Genomic DNA, 19,377 nt, shown 5'->3' with positions numbered 1-19,377 from the left:
CATGACCTACTGCTGATACCCCTAGAAATCTTTCTATCTCCTTCTTAAATATATTCAGTGACTTGGCCTCCACAGCCTTCTGTGGTAGAGAATTCCACAGGTTCACCACCCTCTGAGTGAAAACATTTCTCCTCATCTCGGTCCTAAATTTCCTGCCCCGTATCCTGAGACTGTAACTCCTTGTTCTGAACTTTCCAGCCCCGGGGAAACATCCTCCCCGCATCCAGTCTGTCCAAGCCCGTCAGAATTTTATACCTTTCAATGAGATCCCCTCTCATTCTTCTAAACTCTAGTGAATACAGGCCTAGTCGACCCAATCTCTCCTCATACGACAGTCCTGCCATCCCAGGAATCAGTCTGGATTTATATAGCGCCTTTCACAACCATCAGACGTTTCAAAGCGCTTTACAGCCAATGAAGTACTTTTGGAGTGTAGTCACTGTTGTAATGTGGGAAATGCGGCAGCCAATTTGCGCACAGCAAGCTCCCACAAACAGCAATGTGGTAATGACCAGATAATCTGGTTTTGTTATGTTGATCGAGGAATAAATATTGGTCCCAGGACACCGGGGGAGAACTCCTCTGCAGAGAGAAACTGTTCCCATTGGCAGAAGGGTCGAGAACCGAGAACCGAGGACACAGATTTTCGCAGAAGAACCAAAGGTGACACAAGTGGAAGCTTTTTTACGCAGCGAGTGGTTAGGATCTGGAATGCACCGCCTGAAGGGTGGGGAGACAGATTCAATCGTGGCTTTCAATTGGGAATTGGACAAGTTTCTGAAGGAAAAAAAATTGCAGGGCTACGGGGAAAGGGACTAGCTGAAGTGCTCTTGCAGAGAGCCGGCATGGGCTCGACGGGCTGAATGGCCTCCTTCTGTGCTGTAACCATTCTATGGTTTTATCAAATCAGACCCACTCCCCATATCCCTGGAAGTTCTAAATGTTACTTTTACAAGCAGAAAAAAAAACCCATTTACAGATTAAAAAAATTACAACTGACAACTTAAATTTTGGAGAAAATGCTGGATCTCCTCCGCAGGTCAGGTAGAATCTGTGGATAGAGAGAGAAAGACAAGAATTAACCTAAATCTTGGGTCTCTCCAATTGTCAAGTGCCATCAAGCCAAGAGAGTCAAGTGGCTGCGCGTGCGCGGTGTGGCAGGGAGGGCGCCAGCATCCCGCGCCTGCGCGGGGTGCTCCTCGAGTCCACGCCTGCGCAGTGCCGCGGCCCGGCAGTCCGCCGGCTGTAAACAGAGCGGGAGCGCTGCCGCCCGCTGGCTGACCGAGTGATGGCGGCGGCGGCGGGGGCGGGGGGACATTACCTGGAGCTGTGCGACAGCCCCGTGCAGTTTGAGAAAGTCTCCGCCGTCAACAATGTCTTTTTTGACGAGGCCAACAAACAGGTGAGCGCGCGGAGCCGGCGTGAGGGAGAAAGGCCCGAGTCCAGCAACCCCGCCTCCCACCGCAAGGGGCAGTACCGGGGGAGGGCCGCACTGTCGGAGGGGCAGTACCGGGGGAGGGCCGCACTGTCGGAGGGGCGAGGGAGTGCTGCACTGTCGGAGGGGCAGTACTGAGGGAGTGCCACACTGTCGGAGGGGCAGTACTGAGGGAGCGCCGCACTGTCGGAGGGGCAGTACTGAGGGAGTGCCACACTGTCGGAGGGGCAGTACTGAGGGAGTGCCACACTGTCGGAGGGGCAGTACTGAGGGAGTGCCACACTGTCGGAGGGGCAGTACTGAGGGAGTGCCACACTGTCGGAGGGGCAGTACTGAGGGAGTGCCACACTGTCGGAGGGGCAGTACTGAGGGAGTGCTGCACTGTCGGAGGGGCGGTACTGAGGGAGTGCTGCACTGTCGGAGGGGCGGTACTGAGGAAGCCCCGCACTGTCGGAGGGGCAGTACTGAGGGAGCGCCGCACTGTCAGAGGGGCGAGGGAGTGCTGCACTGTCGGAGGGGCAGTACTGAGGGAGTGCCACACTGTCGGAGGGGCAGTACTGAGGGAGTGCTGCACTGTCGGAGGGGCAGTACTGAGGGAGTGCTGCACTGTCGGAGGGACAGTACTGAGGGAGAGCCGCACTGTCGGAGGGGCGGTACTGAGGGAGTGCTGCACTGTCGGAGGGGCAGTACTGAGGGAGAGCCGCACTGTCGGAGGGGCGGTACTGAGGGAGTGCTGCACTGTCGGAGGTGCTGTCTTTCAGATGAGATGTTAACCTGAGGCACCGTCTGCTCTCTCAGGTCATCAAAAGATCCCAGGGTCACTATTTTGGAGAAGAGCAGGGGTGTACTTCCCGGTCTCCTGGCCAATATTTAATCTCTCAATCAACATCACAAAAACAGATTATCTGATCATTTATCTTGGGGAGTTACGTTAGCTGATTCCAGTCCAAGCAGCAGCAAAATCTTTAGAGTTGTTGTCGGAGTCCCTCCCCTACACAGAGCTTCCTTGTTAAAAGGTGCAGGTATTTCTACATCATGTAATGGACATGCTCACTGCCAGCTACCCCAATACCTGTCCACGGTAACTCTCTGCACTTGCACATAAAGTGATTGTTTGCACAGGTAAATGTAAAGCATGAGAAAGGCTTGCATTTAAACGTGCTTCACATTCTCAGGACGTCCTAATGTGCTTTACATCCAATTTAACACTTGTTGAAGTGTACTCACCAATATTCCCTTTAAGCTGCATGGCTGGCGAGCCAGATTTTAAATTGCAAAAACTGAACATACGCAGACTTTTGAATGAGCCACACAACCTGTTAAAGGGGCCACACGACCCAAAATATATTTATGGGGAACTGTGGTACTCCACTGCTGTAAGGTAGGAAACGCGGCAGCAAATTTTGTGCATAGCAAGATCACACAAACAATGACCAGATAATCTATTTCTAGTGACGTTGCTTGAGGGATAAATATAGGACACCGGCTGTGGGATCTTTTACATTCACTTGAGAGAGCAGACGGGGTCTCGGTTTAACATCCCTTCTGAAAAACAGCCTCTCCGACAGTGCAGCACTCCCTCAGTACCGCCCCTCCGACAGTGCAGCACCCCCTCAGTACTGCCCCTCCGACAGTGCCGGAGCTCCCTCAGTGCCGCCCCTCCGACAGTGCGACGCTCCCTCAGTACCGCCCCTCCGACAGTGCGGCACTCCCTCAGTACCGCCCCTCCGACAGTGCCGGAGCTCCCTCAGTGCCGCCCCTCCGACAGTGCGGCGCTCCCTCAGTGCCGCCCCTCCGACATTGAGGCGCTCCCTCAGTGCCGCCCCTCCGACAGTGCGGCCTCAATTTTTTGCTCAAGTCTCTCTAGTGGGACTTGAACCCACGACCTTCTGACTCTGGTGAGATTGATGCCCACTGAGCCACAGCTGACAACATATACTATGCTTCTGCAGCTTTTTAATCTCGAACATGTAGATTTGGTTGAAGTATTTAAAGTGATGAAGGGTCTATACTTTCTATGTTGATGAATGATTTCAATTAGGTAGGTTTGGGAGTGTTAGGAGACATGCAGCATGGACTCTACACTTTTCAAGAAGGCAGCGCTCAGCCTATTATGATAATGAAGAGTTTGTAAACTACTCATTAATCGGGTCGCCGTCCTCTGAATCTTTTCCTGGGCCAATAATAGTGCTGTTGTGAGGTTACAACAACAGCTTGTATTTATAAAGTGCCTTTAACATAGTGAAACGTCCCACCGGCTTATTATGAGATAAAAAATGTGAAATTAGCGCAGGTGAGCAAAAGCTTGCTCAATGAGGTAGGTTTTAAGGAGCGTCTTGAAGGAGGAAAGAAAGGTGGAGAGGTTTAGGGAGGGAGTTCCAGAGCTTGGGGCCCAGGCAGCTGTAGGCATGGCCACCGATGGTTGAGGGATTATAATCAGGGATTCTCGAGGGCAGAAATTGAGGCACGCAGACATCTCTGGGTGGGGAGGGGGTTGTGGGGCTGGAGGAGATTACAGAGATAGGGAGGGACAAGACCCATGGAGGGATTTGAAAACAAGGATGAGAATTTTGAAATTGAGGCGTTGCTTAACCGGGAGCCAATGTAGGTCAGTGAGCTCGGGGTGATGGGTGAGCGGGACTTAGATTGGTTTTGGTCTAGATACAGTAAAATCATATACAATGTATTTATAAACACCGTTCTAATTTTGCCAATCAACAACAGTGTGCCTTTATATAACAGCTTTAACATTGTAAAACATCCCAAGGTCTTCACAGGAGCCATTATCAATCAAAATGTGACATCGAGCCACATAAGGAGATATTTGGGCAGGTGACCAAAAGCTTGGCCAAAGAGGTCGGTTTTAAGGAGTGTCTTAAAGGAGGAGAGAGAGTTTTCTAATGCACATAGAAAGTCTTCCTATATGAAAACAGAAAATGCTGCAAACACTCTGGGTCAGGCAGCATCTGTTTCCCCTGGCTGGAGAGAATTCCAAAGGGTCATCCCCCTGAAACGTTAACTCTGTTTCTCTCTCCACAGATGTTTCTGACTATTTCCAGCACTTTCTCTTTTTATTTCAATTTCCAGCATCTGCAGTATTTTGCCTGTGCAGAAAGCCTTCCTCTTTTTTTTGTTGAGGGAGATTTAGAACATAAGAAATAGGAGCAGGAGTAGGCCATCCAGCCCCTCGAGCCTGCTCCACCATGGCTGATCCGATCATGGACTCAGCCCCACTTCCCTGCCCGCTCCCCACAACCCCTTATTACCTTATCAGTTAAGAAATGTCTATCTCTGTCTTAAATCTACTCAATGTCCCAGCTTCCACAGCTCTCTGAGGCAGTGAATTCCACAGATCCACAACCCTCTGAGAGAAGAAATTCCTCCTCATCTCAGTTTTAAATGGGCGGCCCCTTATTCTGAAACTATGTCCCCCACTTTTAGTTTCTATCCTCTCTGCATCCACCTTGTCAAGCCCCTCATTATCTTATGTTTTGATATGATCACCTCTTAGGCTCAACCTATCTTCATAAGTCAACCCTCTCATCTCCGGAATCAACCTAGTGAACCTTCCCTGAACTGCCTCCAATGCAAGTTTATCCTTCCTTAAATACGGAGACCAAAACTGTATGCAGTACTCCAGGTGTGGCCTCACCAATACCCTGTACAGTTGCAGCAGGACTTCTCTGCTTTTATACTCCATCCCCCTTGCAGTAAAGGCCAACATTCCATTTGCCTTCCTGATTACTTGCTGTACCTGCATAATAATTTTTTGTGTTTCATGCACAAGGACCCCCAGGTCTCTTTGTACTGCCGCACTTTGCAATTTTTCTCCATTTAAAAATTATAATTTGCTTTCCTATTTTTTCTGCCAAAGTGGATAACCTCACATTTTCCCACGTTATACTCCATCTGCCCACTCACTTAGCCTGTCTATATTCCTTTGTAGATTTTTTGTGTTCTCCTCACAATTTGCTTTCCCACCCATCTTTGTATCATCAGCAAATTTGGCGACATTACACTCGGTCCCTTCATCCAAGTCATTAATATAGATTGTAAATAGTTGATGCCCCAGCACCGATCCCTGCGGCACCCTACTAGTTACAGTTTGCCAACCGTAGAATGGCCCATTTATCCCGACTTTCTGTTAGTTAGCCAATCCTCTATCCATGTTAATATATTACCCCCAACTCTGTGAACTTTTATCTTGTGCAGTAACCTTTTATGTGGCATCTTATCAAATGCCTTCTGGAAATCCAAATACACCACATCCACTGATTCCCCCTTATCCACCCTGCTCATTACATCCTCAAAGAACTCCAGCAAATTTACCAAACATGATTTCCCTTTCATAAAACCATGCCGGCTCTGCTTGATTGAATCATGCTTTTCCAAATGTCCTGCTACTGCTTCTTTAATAATGGACTCCAGCATTTTCCCCAACCACAGATGTTAGGCTAACTGGTCTATCGTTTCCCTCTATTCCCTTCTCCCCCATATGCTTGTCTAGCCTCCCCTTAAATCCATCGATACTATTCGCTTCAACCACTCCCTGTGGCAGCGAGTTCCACATTCTCGCCACTCTCTGGGTAAAGGAGTTTCTCCTGAATTCCCCATTGGATTTCTTGGTGACTATCTTATATTGATGGCCTCTAGTTATGCTCTTCCCCACAAGTGGAAACACTCTCTCTGTATCCACTCTATCAAAACCTTTCATCATTTTAAAGACCTCTATTAGGTCACCCCTCAGCCGCCTTTTTTCAAGAGAAAAGAGACCCATCCTGTTCATCCTTTCCTGATTATGTATACCCTCGCAGTTCTGGAATCAGGATGCCTCCTTCCTGATCTTGCTCTGCGTGCAGTGCTCCACCTTTTTATTTCCTCTTGGCAGTAGAAGCTGCTGAACTGGTTCAGTGTTTATTTTCTAATCACTCTTGGGATGTGGTTGTCACTGGCGAGGCCGACATTCATTGCCCTTGAGAAGGTGGTGATGAGCCGCCGCCTTGAACCGCTGCAGTCTGTGTGGTGAAGGTGCTCCCACAGTGCTGGTAGGGAGGGAGTTCCAGGGTTTTGACCCAGCGACGATGGAGTGAGCAGCCAAATTGGGACGCTGTGTGACTTGGAAGTGAAACGTGGAGGAAATGATGTTCCCATGCTGCCCTTGTGTCTCAAAGATCGGAGTATGAGGAGGCTAGCACATTGGCCTCCTCCAAGAAGCCAACAACCCAGAGACTCTTTGACAGCTGATAATGGAGTCCCGAGGGGTGTCTCTCCCTGCACGTTCGACACGTTGCCCACTTCCAACCTGCTCATCCAAGAGTCCCAACGCTGCTGTTTCTGCCTGCTGCCATAAGAACATAAGAAATAGGAGCAGGAGTCGGCCATACGGCCCCTCGAGCCTGCTCCGCCATTCAGTAAGATCATCGCTGATCCGATCATAGACTCAGATCCACTTCCCTGCCCGCTCCCCATAACCCCATATCGGTTAACAAACTGCCTATCTCTGCTTTAATTTATTCAATGCCTGGCTTCCACAGTTCTGAGGCAGTGAATTCCACAGATTTACAACCCTCAGAGAAGAAATTCCTCCTCATCTCAATTTTAAATGGGCGGCCCCTTATTCTAAGACCATGCCCCCGAGTTCTAGTCTCCCCCATCAATGGAAACATCCTCTCTGCATCCACCTTGTCAAGCCCCCTCATAATCTTATACGTTTCGATAAGATCACCTCTCATTCTCCTGAATTCCAATGATTAGAGGCCCAACCTCCTCAACCTTTCCTCATAAGTCAACCCCCTCATCTCCGGAATCGACCGAGTGAACCTTCTCTGAACTGCCTCCAAAGCAAGTATATCCTTTCGTAAATATGGAAACCAAAACTATCTGCTGCTGCCTCTAACCTGGCCATTCGCCTGAGTGCCACCGCTGCTGCTGCCGAGGTATAGAGAGACAGAATGAAAAACAGAAGAGTAAGAAAAGCAAGTATATCCTTGCACAAGTTAAAGGAGTAGAGATGGGGAAAAGGGAGAGACAAGTGAATGCAGAGAAGTAGTGAATATGAAAAGAAACCAGACTTTAGTATTCCAACACTCCCATCTACCACCCTCCCTAAACTTCAGCTCATTCAAAACTCTGCTTCCCATGTCCTAACTCGCACAGAGTCCCATTCACCCATCACCCCCTGTGCTCGCTGCCCCGTGTCCTAACTCGCACAGAGTCCCATTCACCCATCACCCCCCTGTGCTCGCTGCCACGTGTCCTAACTCGCACAGAGTCCCACTCACCCATCACCCCCCTGTGCTCGCTGCCACGTGTCCTAACTCGCACAGAGTCCCATTCACCCATCACCCCCTGTGCTCGCTGCCACGTGTCCTAACTCGCACAGAGTCCCATTCACCCATCACCCCCTGTGCTCGCTGCCACGTGTCCTAACTCGCACAGAGTCCCATTCACCCATCACCCCCCTGTGCTCGCTGCCACGTGTCCTAACTCGCACAGAGTCCCATTCACCCATCACCCCCCTGTGCTCGCTGCCACGTGTCCTAACTCGCACAGAGTCCCATTCACCCATCACCCCCTGTGCACGCTGCCACGTGTCCTAACTCGCACAGAGTCCCATTCATCCATCACCCCCTGTGCTCGCTGCCACGTGTCCTAACTCGCACCGAGTCCCACTCACCCATCACCCCCTGTGCTCACTGCCCCGTGTCCTAACTCACACCCAGTCCCATTCACCCATCACCCCCTGTGCTCGCTGCCCCGTGTCCTAACTCACACCCAGTCCCGCTCACCCATCACCCCCTGTGCTCGCTGCCACGTGTCCTAACTCACACCCAGTCCCGCTCACCCATCACCCCCTGTGCTCGCTGCCACGTGTCCTAACTCGCACAGAGTCCCATTCATCCATCACCCCCTGTGCTCGCTGCCACGTGTCCTAACTCGCACAGAGTCCCATTCACCCATCACCCCCTGTGCTCGCTGCCACGTGTCCTAACTCGCAGAGTCCCATTCATCCATCACCCCCTGTGCTCGCTGCCCCATGTCCTAACTTGCACCAAGTCCCGTTCACCCATCACCCCCTGTGCTCGTTGACCTATATTGGCCCTCGGTCCGGCAAGGCCTCGATTTCAAAATTCTCATCCTTGCTTTCCAATCCCTCCGTGGCCTCCTCGTGCTCCCCGCGCCCCCCCCCCCCCCCCCCCCAAACTCTGTAACCTCCTCCACCCCCACAATCCTCCCTGAGATGTCTGCGCTGCTCCCATTCTGGCCTCTTGAGCATCCCTGATTATAATTGCTCCTCCATTGGTGGCCATGCTTCAGCTGGCTGATCAAATCTGGCACCAAGCTCATGGTCTACAGGGCTGTAGTGATACCCGCCCTCCTGTATGGCTGAGATGTGGACCATGTACAGTAGCCACCGCAAATCGCTGCAGAAATGCCATCAACGATGCCTCCACAAGATCCTGCAAATTCCCTGGAGGACAGACGCACCAACGTCAGTGTTCTCGATCAGGCCAACATCCCCAGCATCGAAGCACTGACCACAATCGACCAGCTCCGTTGGGCGGGCCACATTGTCCGCATGCCGGACACAAGACCCCCAAAGCAAGCGCTCTACTTGGAACTCCTTCACGTCAAACGAGCCCCAGATGGGCAGAGGAAACGTTACAAGGGCACCCTCAAAGCCTCCCTGATAAAATGCAACATCCCCACCGACACCTGGGAGTCCCTGGCCAAAGACCGCCCTAAGTGGAGGAAGAGCATCCGGGAGGGCGCTGAGCACCTCGAGTCTCGTCGCCGAGAGCATGCAGAAACCAAGCGCAGGCATCGGAAGGAGCGTGCGGCAAACCAGACTCCCCACCCACCCTTTCCCTCAACCACTGTCTGTCCCACCTGTGACAGAGACTGTAATTCCCGTATTGGACTGTTCAGTCACCTGAGAACTCACTTTTAGAGTGGAAGCAAGTCTTCCTTGATTTTGAGGGACTGCCTATGATGATGAGGCCCTAAAGCTTTGGAATACCCTCCCTAAACCTCTCCATCTCCTCCTTTTAAGATGCTCCTTAAAGCCTAACTATCTTCCACCCTTCCTAATCTGTTTGTTAAAGGCGTTGTGTAAATACAAGTTGTTAAAAAGAAAGAGAGACTGCGGTGAAGACAGAAAGAGCAATATAGGGTGCATTTACAGTCGAACTGTATCACGGGGATTTCTGCGATGTATCCACATTAGTGTTCGTGTAAAGGCATCATCAATCGGCACGTTCCATTCGCTTGCATCGCCAGGATCTGCCCTGCAAAAGGTTGATCAATCTTGCACTACTGTACGTGCGACCTTTTTACATTCTCGTATCCGCGGTCCTGTCGCCTCTCGAGTGCGATTGGCACAGAGCAGCCAATGAGGGTGCAGTGTTGTGCTGTTGATTTGTGACCACGAGGACTTGGCTGAGCTTGTCCACTCATTTCATACACAACTATTGCAGTTAAGTGAGCCAAGAGATTCCTGTCCCATCAGTCTGGAAATATCAATTACTGGGCAGGGCACAATTTAATGTACTGCTGACGACTACTCTGCAATCAGGGTTAATACAATTGTCAACACTATTATCACGAGCGCAAACATAACTTGATTTTATAATTACAGTATCACAGCTTCAGTTGGGTTCAATTTAGTGTCTACATTGCCTCAGTGGGTAGCGCACTCAACTCTGTTAGAAGGTCGTGGGTTTAAGTCTCACTCCAGCACATAATGCAGGCAGTGCTGAGGGAGCCCCGCGCTGTCGGAGGGGCAGTGCCGAGGGAGCCCCGCGCTGTCGGAGGGGCAGTGCCGAGGGAGCCCCGCGCTGTCGGAGGGGCAGTGCCGAGGGAGCCCCGCGCTGTCGGAGGGGCAGTGCTGAGGGAGCCCCGCGCTGTCGGAGGGGCAGTGCTGAGGGAGCCCCGCGCTGTCGGAGGGGCAGTGCTGAGGGAGCCCCGCGCTGTCGGAGGGGCAGTGCTGAGGGAGCCCCGCGCTGTCGGAGGGGCAGTGCTGAGGGAGCCCCGCGCTGTCGGAGGGGCAGTGCTGAGGGAGCCCCGCGCTGTCGGAGGGGCAGTGCTGAGGGAGACCCGCGCTGTCGGAGGGGCAGTGCTGAGGGAGCCCCGCGCTGTCGGAGGGGCAGTGCTGAGGGAGCCCCGCGCTGTCGGAGGGGCAGTGCTGAGGGAGCCCCGCGCTGTCGGAGGGGCAGTGCTGAGGGAGCCCCGCGCTGTCGGAGGGGCAGTGCTGAGGGAGCCCCGCGCTGTCGGAGGGGCAGTGCTGAGGGAGCCCCGCGCTGTCGGAGGGGCAGTGCTGAGGGAGCCCCGCGCTGTCGGAGGGGCAGTGCTGAGGGAGCCCCGCGCTGTCGGAGGGGCAGTGCTGAGGGAGCCCCGCGCTGTCGGAGGGGCAGTGCTGAGGGAGCCCCGCGCTGTCGGAGGGGCAGTGCTGAGGGAGCCCCGCGCTGTCGGAGGGGCAGTGCTGAGGCAGCGCTGCGCTGTCGGAGGTGTCGTCTTTCAGATGAGATGTTAAACCGAGGCCCTATCTAACCTCTCGGGTGATGTAAAAGATCCCAAGGCACTATTTTGAAGAAGAGCAGGGGAGTTCTCCCCCTTGGCCTGGGGCCAATATTTATCCCTGAACCAACATCACTCAAACAGATTATCTGGTCTTATCACATTGCTGTTTGCGGGAGCTTGCTTTACGTAAATTGGCTGCTGTGTTTCCTACATTATAATCAACACTTCAAAAGTACCTAATTGATTGTGAAGCGATTTGAGACGTCCTGATGTTGTGAAAGGCGCTGTAGAAATGCTGCAAGTCTTTATCTTTCTTAGTGCAACGTAAGTATATTTTAATCTCTCGGGTCACAGTTTATGTTTGCCAAAGTTAGCCTCTATCACGTTTGTAGAAAACCAACAGATAGAAATTGTATGTTTCCAGCCCTAAGTCTGTAAGTTGGATGACAGAGGTTTGTGACCTGTTGGATTCGAGGGCAGATCCTGATTTTAAAAAGTACATTTTCCTTTTGCTGTTGCCAGGTGTTTGCTGTTCGCTCGGGGGGAGCCACTGGTGTGGTGGTTAAAGGGCCTGATGACAAGAGCTGCATCTCCTTCAGGTAAAGCATGGTGCCAAACCAGACTGCAGGTGTTTCAGATCACCCGTGCTGGAGACACCAAGTAGAAATTGGAAGGACATTTTATAAACACGTTCTCCGCTCACCTTAACCAACCGGTCTCAAAGACTTGATGTGTCATTATTACAAACTAATCTTAGAGAATAATGTCTGACTTTGCAAAATAATGTTGACGTGAGGTTATTCACTTTGCTGGGAAGAATAGGAAAACAGAATATTTTTTAAATGGTGAGAAACTATTTAATGTTGGTGTTCAGAGAGATTTGGGTGTCCTCGTACAGGAAACAGTGTTTTGGCATGCAGGTACGGCAAGCAATTAGAAAGGCAAATGGTATGCTGGCCTTTATTGCAAGGGGGTTGGAGTATAAGAGTAAGGAAGTCTTGCTACAACTATAAAGGGTCTTGGTGAGGCCACACCTGGAGTACTGTGCACAGTTTTGGTCTCCTTATCTGAGGGGGGATAGCCTTGACTTAGAGGCAGCGCAACAAAGGTTCACTCGATTAGAATCATAGGATGGTTACAGCACAGAAGGAGGCCATTCGGCCCGTCGAGCCCATGCTGGCTCTCTAAGAGCACGCTATTGTTTGATTCCTGGGACGAGAGGGCAATGAGGAGAGATTGAGCAGATTGGGCCGATACTCTGGAGTTTAGAAGAATGAGGAGCGATCTCATTGAAACATACAAGATTCTGAAGAGGATTGACAGGGTAGATGCTGAGAGGCTGTTTCCCCTGGCTGGAGAGTCCAGACACTGTCTCAGGATAAGGGGTTGACCATTTAGGACTGAGATGAGGAGGAATTTCTTCACTCAGAGGGTGGCGAATCTTTGAAATTCTCTACCCCAGAGGGCTGTGGAGGCTCAGTTGTTGAGTATATTCAAGGTTGAGATCAATAGCTGTTTGGACTCTAGGGGAATCAATGGACGTGGAGATCGGGCAGGAAAGTGGAGTTGAGGTCGATGATCAGCCATGATCTTCTTGAATGGCGGAGCAGGCTCGAGGGGCCGAATGGCCTACTCCTGCTCCTAATTCTTATGTTCCTCCAATTTTGGCCTCTTCCCCTGCCCCCCCCCAGCACCCACACATCCATAGATAGGACCAAAGAAACTCACCGGTTCCTGATTGTGGTGATACATTGTCGCAGGGCTGTGATAGTTCCTAACATGATGGTAACGGGTTAGTACCTTCATTTCCACTTTGTGACTCAAGCTATTAATAATAAAGAGAAGCGGTATTTGATAAAGTGTTTCCTAATTCCATTTATTAATTTGCCATAGATGTGATGACCTAGACAATATTAAAATGTATCTCCTTAAACTATGAAGAAATACTGCACATAACACAGCGCAGCTCACACTGATGTATATTATAAAGACAGTGCCCCTTTAAACACTGCGCCCCAGCACTATTATACCAATAGTTACCCCAGAGCACACACTGTGTTTTTTAACACAGTTAATCTGCTAAAAAATACAGAACATTATTCTGCTTGCAAATTACAAGAATTTTCTAACAACATCTTGCATTTCTATAGTGCCTTTAACATAGTAAAACATCCCAAAGCAAACAAAATTTGACACCGAGCCACATCAGAAGATATTAGGACAGGAGCTTGGTCAAAGAGGTAGGTTTAAGGAGTGCAGGCAGCTGTTAACGGATATGATGTAATTGGGATTACAGAGACATGGCTCCAGGTGACCAAGGCTGGGAATTCAACATCCAGGAGTATTCAATATTCAAGAAGGATAGACAGAAAAGAAAAGGAGGTGGGGTAGCGTTGCTGGTTAAAGAGGAGATTAACGCAAGAGTAAGGCAGGACATGAGCTTGGATGATGTGGAATCTGTATGGGTAGAGCTGCGGAACACCAAAGGGCAGAAAACGCTAGTGGGAGTTGTGAACAGACCATCAAACAGTAGTAGTAAGGTTAGGGATGGCATCAAACAGGAAATTAGGGATGCGTGCAATAAGGGTACAGCAGTTATCATGGGTGACTATAATCTACATATAGATTGGGCAAACCAAACTGGTAGCAATACGGTGGAGGAGGATTTTCTGGAGTGTATTAGGGATGGTTTTCTAGACCAATATGTCGAGGAACCAACTAGAGAGCTGGCCATCCTAGACTGGGAGTTGTGTAATGAGAGAGGATTAATCAGCAATCTTGTTGTGCGAGACCCCTTAGAAACATAGAAACATAGAAAATAGGTGCAGGAGTAGGCCATTCGGCCCTTCTAGTCTGCACCGCCATTCAATGAGTTCATGGCTGAACATGCAACTTCAGTACCCCATTCCTGCTATAGACCCCTTGGGGAAGAGTGACCATAATATGGTAGAATTCTTCATTAAGATGGAGAGTGACGCAGTTAATTCAGAGACTAGAGTCCTGAACTTAAAGGTAACTTCGATGGTATGAGACATGAATTGGCTAGGATAGACTGGCGAATGATACTTAAAGGGTTGACGGTTGATAGGCAATGGCAGACATTTAAAGATCACATGGATGAACTTCAACAATTATACATCCCTGTCTGGCGTAAAAATAAAATGGGGAAGGTGGCTCAACCGTGGCTAACAAGGGAAATTAAGGATAGTGTTAAATCCAAGGAAGAGGCATATAAATTGGCCAGAAAAAGCAGCAAACCTGAGGACTGGGAGAAATTTAGAATTCAGCAGAGGAGGACAAAGGGTTTAATTAGGAGGGGGAAAATAGAGTACGAGAGTAAGCTTGCAGGGAACATAAAAACTGACTGCAAAAGCTTCTATAGATATGTGAAGAGAAAAAGATTAGTGAAGACAAATGTAGGTCCCTTGCAGTCAGAATCAGGTGAATTTATAATGGGAAACAAAGAAATGGCAGACCAATTGAACAAGTACTTTGGTCTGTCTTCACTAAGGAAGACACAAATAACCTTCCGGAAATACTAGAGGACCGAGGTCTAGCGAGAAGGAAGAACTAAAGGAAATCCTTATTAGTCAGGAAATTGTGTTAGGGAAATTGATGGGATTAAAAGCCGATAAATCTCCAGGGTCTGATAATCTGCATCCCAAGTACTTAAGTGAGTGGTCCTAGAAATAGCAGATGCATTGGTGATCATTTTCCAACATTCTATAGACTCTGGATCAGTTCCTATGGATTGGAGGGTAGCTAATGTAACCTTACTTTTTAAAAAAAAAAGGAGGGAGAGAGAAAACCGGGAATTATAGACCGGTTAGACTGACATCAGTAGTGGGGAAAATGTTGGAATCAATTATTAAAGATGTAATAGCAGCGCATTTGGAAAGCAGTGACGGGATCGGTCCAAGTCAGCATGGATTTATGAAAGGGAAATCATGCTTGACAAATCTTCTAGAAATTTTTGAGGATGTAACTAATAGAGTGGATAAGGGAGAACCAGTGGATGTGGTGTATTTGGACAAAAGCTTTTGACAAGGTCCCACACAAGAGATTAGTGTGCAAAATTAAAGCACATGGTATTAGGGGTAATGTATTGATGTGGATAGAGAACTGGTTGGCAGACAGGAAGCAAAAAGTAGGAATAAACGGGTCCTTTTCAGAATGGCAGGCAGTGACTAGTGGGGTACCCCAAGGTTCAGTGCTGGGACCCCAGCTATTTACAATATACATTAATGATTTAGACTAAGGAATTGAATGTAATAGCTCCAAGTTTGCAGATGACCCTAAGCTGGTTGGCAGTGTGAGCTGTGAGGAGGATGCTAAGAGGCTGCAGGGTGAGTGGGCAAATGCATGGTAGATGCAGTATAATGTGGATAAATGTGAGGTTATCCACTTTGGGGGCAAAAATAGGAAGTCAGAATATTATCTGAATGGTGACAGATTAGGAAAAGGGGAGGTGCAACGAGACCTGGGTGTCATGGTACATCAGTCATTGAAGGTTGGCATGCAGGTACAGCAGGTGGGGAAGAAGGCAAATTGCATGTTGGCCTTCATAGCGAGAGGATTTGAGTATAGGAGCAGGGAGGTCTTACTGCAGTTGTACAGGGCCTTAGTGAGGCCACACCTTGAATATTGTGTACAGTTTTGGTCTCCTAATCTGAGGGAGGACATTCTTGCTATTGAGGGAGTGCAGCGAAGGTTCATCAGACTGATTCCTGGGATGACAGGACTGACGTATGAAGAAAGACTGGGTCAACTGGGCCTGTATTCACTGGAATTTAGAAGAATGAGAGGTGATCTCATAGAAACATATGAAATTCTGACGCGATTGGACAGGTTAGATGCAGGAAGAATGTTCCCGATGTTGAGGAAGTCCAGAACTAGGGGTCACAGTCTCAGGATAAGGGGTAAGCCATTTAGGACCGAGATGAGGAGAAACTTCTTCACTCAGAGAATTGTGAACCTGTGGAATTCTCTACTACAGAAAGTTGTTGAGGCCAGTTTGTTAGATATATTCAAAAGGGAGTTAGATATGGCCCTTACGGCTAAAGGGATCAAGGGGTATGGAGAGAAAGCAGGAATGGGGTACTGAAGTTGTATGATCAGCCATGATCTTATTGAATGGTGGTGCAGGCCCGAAGGGCCGAATGGCCTACTCCTGCACCTATTTTCTATGTTTCTATGTCTTAAAGGCGGAAAGCGAGACGGAGAGGTTTAGAAAGGGAATTCCAAAGTTTGGGGCATCGGCAGTTGAAGGCACGGCCGCCGATGGTGGGGCGAAAGAAATTGGGGCCGGACAAGAGGCCAGAATTAGAGGAACGCAGTGATCTCGAATTGTGGTAGGGCTGGAGGAGGTTAGAGAGAGGGGGGGATGAGGCCAAGGATGATTTGAACTCGAGGATGAGATTTTAAATTTGAGGCATTGCTGGACTGGGAGCCAATGTAGGTCAGCGAGCACGGTGATAGAGGTGGGCGGAAGGATGGGTGAACCAGACTTGGTGCAAGTTAGGATACAGGCAGTCGAGATTTGGATGAGCTCCAGGTTATGAAGGGTGGGAGGCCTGTCAGGAGAGCGTTGGAATAGTCGAGTTTGGAGGTAACAAAGGCATGGATGAGGGTTTCCGCAGCAGGTGAGCAGAGGCAGAGATGGGTGATGTTACGGAGGTGGTATTGGGTGGTCTTGGTGATGGAATAGACATGGCGGTCGGAAGCTGTGCTCTGTCTTGTAGGACGCCGAGGTTGTGAATAGTCGGAGCAGGCCGGGGAGCAGAAGGAGCAGCGTGGCGGCCTAGCCCAGCAGGCTGAACGGCCCCAGGCCTGCGAGCACCATCGTAGCAGGCCGGGGAGCGGAAGGAACAGTGTGGCAGTGTACCACTCCAGGGAGCAGCACGTGCTGGAGCAGGACAGCAACAGCAGCGAAGTGGGACATCAGCAAGGTCCAGGTCACTGATTGGAGCGTGGGCAGGTACAGCAGGAGCGGCGAGGTCGGGGCGAAGGAGCGGCGAGAGATTGTAGAGGGACGTGATCGGGGCCCAGGAGAGGTCCGAGGTCGGGGCCCAGGAGAGGCGAGGGCCCAGGGACAGCACGGGCCCAGCCCACACTGTGCGATATGTGTGCGCACTGGGTCCGTGCAGCAGAGCTGGTCTCCAGTCGCCCTGGTTAACCCTTGCCACTGGACCAAGACCTAGCTCTGTCAAGCCCGTGTGGTGGCTGGTGTGTAACGGTCACCCCACGTTAAAAAAATCCACCCACAGGCATCTTCCACCCTTCAAGATTTAATTTGACCTGGAATTTTAGGTCCTTCATTGAAACACCTGTGAACTTTTTGACGTGGAAGCAAGTCATCCTCGACTCGAGGGACTGCCTGTTATGCTGATGATGATGATGAAGAGTCTGGTTCAGTCTCCAAAGACAGTGGCCAGGGAGGAGGATGGACTCGGTGGCTAGGGAATGGAGTTTGTGGCAATGGCTTCAGTCCTCCAATATTTGACACAAAATGTACTTACTTTACAATTATCTGTTCAATTGAAGTATCTTTGAAGCTAATGGTATGAAAGTGATGTGAGATTGAGTCGCACTCTTGCCTCTGAGTCAGAAGGTCATGGGTTCAAGTCCCACTCCAGAGACTTGAGAACATAAATCTAGGCTGACACTCCCAGTGCACTACTGAGGGAGTGCTGCGCTGTCGGAGGGGCACTACTGAGGAAGTGCTGCGCTGTCGGAGGGGGCAGTACTGAGGGAGTGCTGCGCTGTCGGAGGGACAGTACTGAGGGAGTGCCGCACTGTCGGAGGGGGCAGTACTGAGGGAGTGCTGCACTGTCGGAGGGGCAGTACTGAGGGAGTGCTGCGCTGTCGGAGGGACAGTACTGAGGGAGTGCCGCACTGTCGGAGGGGGCAGTACTGAGGGAGCGCCACACTGTCGGAGGGACAGTACTGAGGGAGTGCCGCACTGTCGGAGGGGCTGCATTGTCGGAGTTGCCGTCTGTTAAACCAAGGCCCCATCTGCTCTCAGGTGGATGTAAAAGATCTCATGGCACTATTTTGAAGAAGAGCAGGTGAGTTCTCCCCGGTGTCCTGGTCAGTATTTATCCCTCAATCAACATCACTAAAACAGATTATTTGGTCATTATCACATTGCTGTATGTGGGAGCTTGCTGTGCGCTGGGTGTTCCCCACATTACAACAGTGACTGCACTCCACAAGTACTTCATTGGCTGTAAAGCGCTTTGGGACGTCCGGTGATTGTGAAAGGTGCTATATAAATGCAAGTCTTTTCAGTATCACAATAAGGGCAGTTTGATTCCCTTGGCAGGAATCAATCAAGATGTTCATTCTGTGATACATTTTATCATTTTTCTTGAATTGCTGTAGCGAAATATTTGATATGAGCAGATGAATGCTTACTATGCTTGTATGATGTTCCTTTGTCTGTTATTTTAACACTGCGGTTAATGTGCTCACTTTAAGTCAGTCTGTACTTCTACCGAAAAGGTGGTTACAAAACTCCATATAACCTTTTATCTGCCAGAATCGCCAATAATTCCTCGGGTTGTAAGACAACATAAGAACATAAGAAATTGGAGCAGGAGTAGGCCATACGGCCCCTCGAGCCTGCTCCGCCATTTAATACGATCATGGCTGATCCGATCATGGACTCAGGTCCACTTCCCTGCCTGCTCCCCTTATCCCCTTATCCCTTTATCGGTTAAGAAACTGGCTATTTCTGTCTTAAATTTATTCAACGTCCCGGCTTCTACAGCTCTCTGAGGCAGCGAATTCCACAGATTTACAACCCTCTGAGAGAAGAAATTCCTCCTTATCTCAGTTTTAAATGGGCGGCCCCTTATTCTAAGATCATGCCCCCTAGTTCTAGTCTCCCCCATCAGTGGAAACATCCTCTCTGCATCCACCTTGTCAAGCCCCCTCATAATCTTATACGTTTCGATAAGATCACCCCTCATTCTGCTGAATTCCAATGAGTAGAGACCCAACCTACTCAACCTTTCTTCATAAGTCAACCCCCTCATCTCCAGAATCAACATGATGCACAGTTGATAATTTCATCTCTATACATAGTTGCTGGATTTCTAGAGCAGCGGTTCTCAAACTGGGGTCTGCGGAGACGTTCCTGGGTTGTCCGCCACAACAACAAGACCCCACCTTGTCCCCAGACACCTGCAGCTGGCCACCCGCAGCGACGCGGAGCTCAATGCGCTGCTGGGCCGGGGTAACCATCGGTCAGGGCAGGGTGCTGCCTGATATTCAGGCCGGGCTATTGGCGAAGGAACCCTGTGCTGGGAGCACCAAGAACGTCCCAAGAATGTATCAAATAACCCAAAGTATGTCGTCGTCACAGGCAGTCCCTCAGAATCGAGGAAGACTTGCTTCCACTCTTAAAATGAGTCCTTAGG

General features: G+C 50.0%; 1 protein-coding gene across 1 annotated transcript in view; it reads left to right on the top strand.

The window, feature by feature from the left end:
• The first annotated feature begins 1,215 nt into the window (after window positions 1-1,215).
• Window positions 1,216-19,377, top strand: part of rmc1 (regulator of MON1-CCZ1) — a 60,344-nt gene continuing 42,182 nt past the window's right edge. The window contains exons 1-2 of the mRNA XM_070896893.1: window positions 1,216-1,402; window positions 11,477-11,553. Coding sequence (XP_070752994.1) covers window positions 1,289-1,402; window positions 11,477-11,553 — 191 coding nt within the window. The 5' untranslated portion in view covers window positions 1,216-1,288. The remainder of the gene's footprint in view (window positions 1,403-11,476; window positions 11,554-19,377) is intronic.

This window comes from Pristiophorus japonicus, chromosome 1 (assembly GCF_044704955.1).
Source record: "Pristiophorus japonicus isolate sPriJap1 chromosome 1, sPriJap1.hap1, whole genome shotgun sequence".
In the NCBI taxonomy this organism is placed as follows: domain Eukaryota; kingdom Metazoa; phylum Chordata; class Chondrichthyes; family Pristiophoridae; genus Pristiophorus; species Pristiophorus japonicus.
Note: the sequence above shows the minus strand (reverse complement) of the source record. Positions and strands in the feature narration are given on the sequence as shown.